The sequence below is a fragment of the Triticum urartu genome, chromosome 7A, assembly GCF_056163025.1.
Source record: "Triticum urartu cultivar PI428250 chromosome 7A, HENAU_Tu73, whole genome shotgun sequence".
Taxonomy (NCBI): domain Eukaryota; kingdom Viridiplantae; phylum Streptophyta; class Magnoliopsida; order Poales; family Poaceae; genus Triticum; species Triticum urartu.
Genome location: NC_141879.1, coordinates 726,052,246 through 726,058,619, shown reverse-complemented (window position 1 = coordinate 726,058,619; position 6,374 = coordinate 726,052,246). Strand labels below are relative to the sequence as shown.

The 6,374-nt window shown below is 43.6% G+C and overlaps 1 protein-coding gene across 1 annotated transcript in view; it reads right to left on the bottom strand.

The window, feature by feature from the left end:
- Window positions 1-245: 245 nt before the first annotated feature.
- The window catches only part of LOC147962298 (uncharacterized), a 30,942-nt gene continuing 24,813 nt past the window's right edge, over window positions 246-6,374 (bottom strand). Inside the window, exon 9 of the mRNA XM_087534136.1 lies at window positions 246-440. Within this exon, the coding sequence (XP_087390262.1) occupies window positions 246-440 (195 nt within the window). The remainder of the gene's footprint in view (window positions 441-6,374) is intronic.

The window sequence follows — 6,374 nt, the reverse complement described above, 5'->3', positions numbered from 1 at the left end:
ATACTGTATCATAATAAATAATGTACTAGTGTGTGTCATGCATAACAATAAATGAGGTCACTATGATACCAAACTATAATACTATGCACGGTGAATGTAGTATCATACATCAGTAGTATCATATGCATAATACTACTCCGGGTATCACTTACATGCCCAGGATCCACCACAACGGCACAACAAGGACCAGATATGGCTGGCCATAACCCTCTTGGAGATGTCCGCACCTACCTTGGCCATAACCCTCACGAGCGGCGCGGGGGAACCCTAGCCGGTAGTGATTCTACGACGGCCATCAGTGCCTCCACGAGGATGAAGAGGATGGGGTCGCCGGTGTGGCATGCACCACCACCGGGACAACTAGATCCAGCCAGTCCCCAGCCGAACCCAGAACCCAGGAAGTAGAGGGAGGTCAGGATGGTGCAATGATTCCATCCCACCTAGTCGTAGTCACCAAATACTAAGGCTAGTCACAATAGGAGTATCATAGGTAGTATCATGTATGCCAGCTAGGCATTTTTGCCGAGGTGGCACCAAACTAAATGAGAAAAGAGATGATTGAGTATCATGATATGATACTGTATCATAATAAATAATGTACTAGTGTGTGTCATGCATAATAATAAATGAGGTCACTATGATACCAAACTATAATACTATGCACTGTGAATGTAGTATCATACATCAGTAGTATCATATGCATAATACTACTCCGGGTATCACTTACATGCCCAGGATCCACCACAACGGCACAACAAGGACCAGATATGGCTGGCCATAACCCTCTTGGAGATGTCCGCACCTACCTTGGCCATAACCCTCATGATCGGCGCGAGGGAACCCTAGCCGGTAGTGATTCTACGACGGCCATCAGTGCCTCCACGAGGATGAAGAGGATGGGGTCGCCGGTGTGGCATGCACCACCACCGGGACAACTAGATCCAGCCAGTCCCCAGCCGAATCTAGAACCCAGGAAGTAGAGGGAGGTCAGGGTGGTGCCATGGGAGCCAGCGCTGGAGGGGGTGCGTAGGATCAGCGAGAGGGTTGAGAGAAGGAGAGGGAGAAAGGGGGAGCCCCACCGCTGCTGCCTACCGCAAGGGCTTTACCCGGCGACATCGACCAACGGCGGGGAGGGGAAGGCCGTCAAAGTGGCGGCAACAGGCGATGGCTGCGAGGCGCCACCCGTGTCACCCAAGGAGGACGATGCGGGCCTGAGTGTTTTTTTTTCCTAATTACCACCTCATGCACTCCACACTATCAAAAGTCACATACAGTTCAACTCAAAAAAGAAGTCACATATATACTTGGGATACATTTTGTGCCATTATTACCTCATGACCAGCTCAAGACAATCAATACTCGTACATTTGGGATACATTTTGTACCATGCACAGCAAGGAAGCATGGCGATCATAATTACGCGCGCGAGCGCGCGCACACACACGTGCATACGCGTGCAGGAAAAGAGGGATTGATTGTCCTCACGCACATGATTTTCCTCGCAAGGCGCTCCAAGTTTCAGCTTTCTAAAGTTTAGTTGCCCAGATCTGTACATCAACTAGTCACCGGTGGTTAAACGATCTACCAACTGGTTAACAAAGTTGCTCTTTGTCGATGCTTACCTTGACTGGCTACTGGCTAGGCTGTAGAATATTTGGGACGAAGGAGCCGTATGTACGTAATACGTACAGATGTCGATCCTTCCTTTACCCAGTAGCGTATATAACGTGTGAATCATGCCATGGTTGCCTATTGGAGAAGGTGAGTCGCCGTACCTCGCCGTGCCAGCCATCGTCGGCGCTGGTAGCTCATCACCAATGCAAACAGCCTCTTTTTTATTTTGGCAAACTTAAAATGCAAATTTAGCAGTCAAGGCCACACATCTTTTTTTGACATATATAATGAGGCCTCATACATGCAAGCACTAGCCTTTTTTGAGAGGAAAGCAAAGTACTTACAATAAACATCGAGCAAAGTTAGCATCGAATCCCACTAGGTTTAATATAATTCTTACTAGTACAAGACACGATCTTCCGCCAGGCTTACATAATCGACCTCGTGCGACATGCCCTAGGCCAAAGACAGACAAGGAGACATGATTGTGCACGCCCTCGTGGAGCATACTCCAGCTGCACGTTTACAAAGTGGAAAAGGAAACACATTTGAGCTCAACGAAATGGGCACCCATTATAATTATCGAAAGTACAAAGAGGGCATCATTAGCTGATCAAAGGTCGTAAGCACGTACATACTTCCCTCTAGCGCCCGATTTTAACAGGGGGGAATCATGCTCTACGTACTGTGATCTCGTTGATGCCAGGTCCATCGCAGACTCCACGAACTTTAAAGCATGAGCCTACACAGCGTGTTGCAGCTGCTCTTTTTGCACCCACCAGAGCTCAAACGGCCATAAAATATCTGGTGCAATCGCAAATGATGAAGCTGCTTTGTGTCAGAAAAAAAAAAGGTAATTACACTACTGGTGGCTGAAGTTACCATGGATGTTCACTTTAGTGCCCGAACTTGAAAAATACATTGAACCGGTTCCATAACTTGGCATGGACATGCAACTACGCTTCAAATCATATATGTATACGTCCACGGCGCTGACAGGGCACGCCAGCATGCATGGGCCCGCTGTGTGGCCTGGCTTTTCATGGAAAACCCCCTATATTATTTTCTTCTTACAAATAAACCCTTGGAGAGAAACAACAAAAGCTGTAAAAAATAAAAAAATTGGTCAGGTGGGTCCTTGAATCCACGACCTGTGACTCGCATGTGGGCGTGGCTCGCCCGTAGACAAAATCACTTTTGCTGCCCTGTGTATATTCACATGGTTTATAAAGGCTGATTGACATAAACGAAGAAATTTATTCCAGCAAAAGTTGTGTCAGGATGGTGATTCGAAACGGCACCTAGGGTTATATTGTGTTTTTTTTGTAGTACATAAAAGAGTTCATGATCTTAGAATTTCTTTGTGTTGTTTTCAAAAGTTTAGATAGTATTTAAAAAGTTTGCTTGTTTTAAAAAAATGAGCCTAGTGCGCCCTCAGATTGCAGATCCTCACATGAATAATATTTATCATATAAACATTTTTATAATTAATAAATATTTTAAATTGCATGAATATGTTTCAAAATAACACCTGAATTCTTTTTAAAAGGCATGTAAATTTTGAAACTATGTTTTTTTATACAGTCATACATACTAATTATACTTTAGAAATATGAGGCCTTTTTGGTTGGAGTGGTCTCCGAGGCTGCTATATAATCTTTGGTCGGATGTTTGAATCATAGACCCGGCTGTATTTTTTGCTGGATTAAATTTCTTTAATTTATGTTATTTTGTCTGGTTTATATAAATAGTATGAATCCTCTTCATGGCAGCATGTTTGAATTGGTCGACTGGCTAGCAATGCGTGCATGCTTAAAAGCTGGTCACGTGTTCGAGCACCCACCAGACAAATAGTTTTCAACTTTTATTATACGAATATACATATAAAAATGAGATTTGAACCGTAGATGCATTTCCATGCCAAGTTATGAAACCACTTCAATGTATTTTTCAAATTCAGACACTAAAGTGAACATCTGTGACAAGTTCTAGCACCACCGATGTATTTACCTTGAAAAAAAATTAGGCCTCAACAATCCGTGTTTGATTTAGTGCCGAAAAAGAAACAGTTAGTGCAACTCTAGCGGATTCTCTAAATCCGGACCGTCTTTAAGAAAAACTGATATTATAAATGAAAAAAGGTACTCCCTCCGTCACGGTTTAGAAGGCGCGCTTGGAAATTCTCTAGGACCTAGTTGGTTATCTATTGGTTGTGAGATGGGCTAAAAAATAGCATTCACACTACGCATGCATATAGAAATAGTATATCGGAGTACTAATTAGCTACTAGAAATAAATCCAATGCACCCTAAACCTTGTCTATTGTGGAAACGCACGCAAATTTAACTGTGCCTTCTAAACTGTGACAGAGGCCATAATTCTGTTCCGGCTGTCACCATGCCTCACCGCCACCCTTTCTACCCCCATGGTCGTGCCATGCAGATCGCCGCGGCGTGTGTCACCACACAATTCCTTTCTTCCCGGCTTGTCGAGGACGCAACTATCAAAGGAAGATCACCCACCGTCGCCAACTCCACCCGAAGCTAACCAATGGTAAGGGCCAATTCTTTTGGTGGTTTTTAGATTAAGCTGTCCCCTACCCAGCTTATTCTACACTAGTAGAAAAAGGGCCTATTGTCCCGGTTCGTAAGGCTCATTTGTCCCGGTTCTTGAACCGGGACTAAAGGGTCATTACTAAAGCCCAAAGCCTTTAGTCCTGGTTCTTAAACAAACCGGGACCGATGGGCCTCCACGTGGCCGGTGCTGTGAGTCCAGGCAGGAGGGCTTTTGGTCCCGGTTGGTGGCACCAACCGGAAGCAAAAGGCATCCACATGTCAACTGTTCGGGGGCTAGGTTTTTTGTTTTTTTCTGAAGGGGGGGGGGGATTTGGGGGTTTTGTATGTTTAATTAAGGTGTTTCATATATTGTGTTAGGTAGCTAATTAATTAATAGAGAGAAGTGTCATCTTTTATCTCCGTGCTTGGTCGACGCTACGTACTATACGTATAGAGAGGCCTCGACACGCTAGCTAGTAAGAAAATGAAGGAAACCATTAAGTACAGAAGTTCTTCATGCATACCGAGAGAAGTGATCGACCTGTCCTTCTCCGAGAGATTGGTCGAACAACAAGTTTTCGTATTATCTATCCGACGCTACTGGCTACATACATATACAATATGCAAGATCTCTTACAATCCCCTAGCATCTGAACTCAAGTTCCATATGGTATTCTTCGGCTTTATTGATGACGTGGTCAAGAAAGAATCCCGCCAATTCCTCTTGAATTGCTTTCATGTGATTTTCTGGTAGGAGTTCATTCCGCATCTGCCACGTCTAATTTGAAGAAGGGGGTTAATACATATATATGAATGAAACTCAACAAAAATGATGGTGCAATAAAATGAAATTGTGAATATTATTACTTACACACATCAAATTGTCTTTTAGACTAGCCCCGCTTATCTTTGCAAGTCGCGTTGTAGATGAACTCGCACACGTAGTATCCATAGTAATCATTCCCTTATTCCTGCCACAAGCACTTTACGAGAAATAGAGGTCAATCAAACTAATAATGAAGCACTATAAAAGGCATTGATGAAAGTAGCTAGAATCAACGGGAGATGCGCGGAACTAGCTAGCTAGTAGTACTTACTTTCGGGTATGTATATCGCAGCTCCTTCGGCAGTCCCAGAGCTTCTTTGGTGAACTTTTCCCAAACCCTGCAAGACAAAGAAAATAATTATTACTTGAGATATCAGGAAATGAACAAAAAGTTGCCGCTATGGTGCGATAATGATCGATTGAACTTACTTGTTGAGAATTTTAGTCATGTCCGCATAGGTCTCGGGATCTTTTCGTCTCGAGTCTAAGACGGTTACTAGTCCCTGCTCCAGCTTAATCTCCAGGAGAATATAGTGGAAGATGCGCACGCATGCATAACTCATCAATTACATTACTATTACCTCGCTCGAGTAATAAGGGAAACCGAATATGCACAAGACAGTAACACTCACTTGAAGTTGTAAGGAAAGAGTATTTTATCTTTGTTTTGATTTATTATCAATGATTTGAGCAAGTTGGCCTCGGCATCTTTGGCGCTCTTTTGAACCTGAAATTCATCTATGAGATTTGGGTCAATGAACCCAATATCATACATTTCTGCTTTTCTGCACTCGACGATCTTCAATCTGCATAATATAGTGAGGATAATTATAAATACATGCAATGAAAGAGCTGAGCTATATAGAGAGACTTAATGACAGAAGTAGTACTTACAGACAGTAGCAAGTGACCGTTAATTTATCGAGGGCCTTTTGATTGAAAAACTGGAAGAACTCCTCAAATGGAACAGTCAACAAATCAATTCCAACGAGGTCGTGCTCCTCTTTAACTCTCAGATACAAAGTATTCGTCCCCCCAGACTCTCTGCGGGTTTTCATGTACCAATCATGGAATCTTTGCATCATCGTTGTTAGAGATTTTTCATCTTTGACAAGAGGCTTCCGTAATGGTATTTGTGTTCTTCCACCTCCAACAAATCATAATGTACATCGTCGGGCAGGTAATCTCCAAGATTGCTATAACCGAGCACCATCCTCGGATCATTAGCGACGATATCGCTAGACACCTTGAGCGGGGGGCCACGATTGGTCCGCTTGTTCGCCGAGCTGGGCAATTTTTTCCCAACTCGTCGTTCTGCTGACCTTCGATCACTGATAGTACTCCCCGACCGCTCCACTTTCATATATACCTTTGCAGTA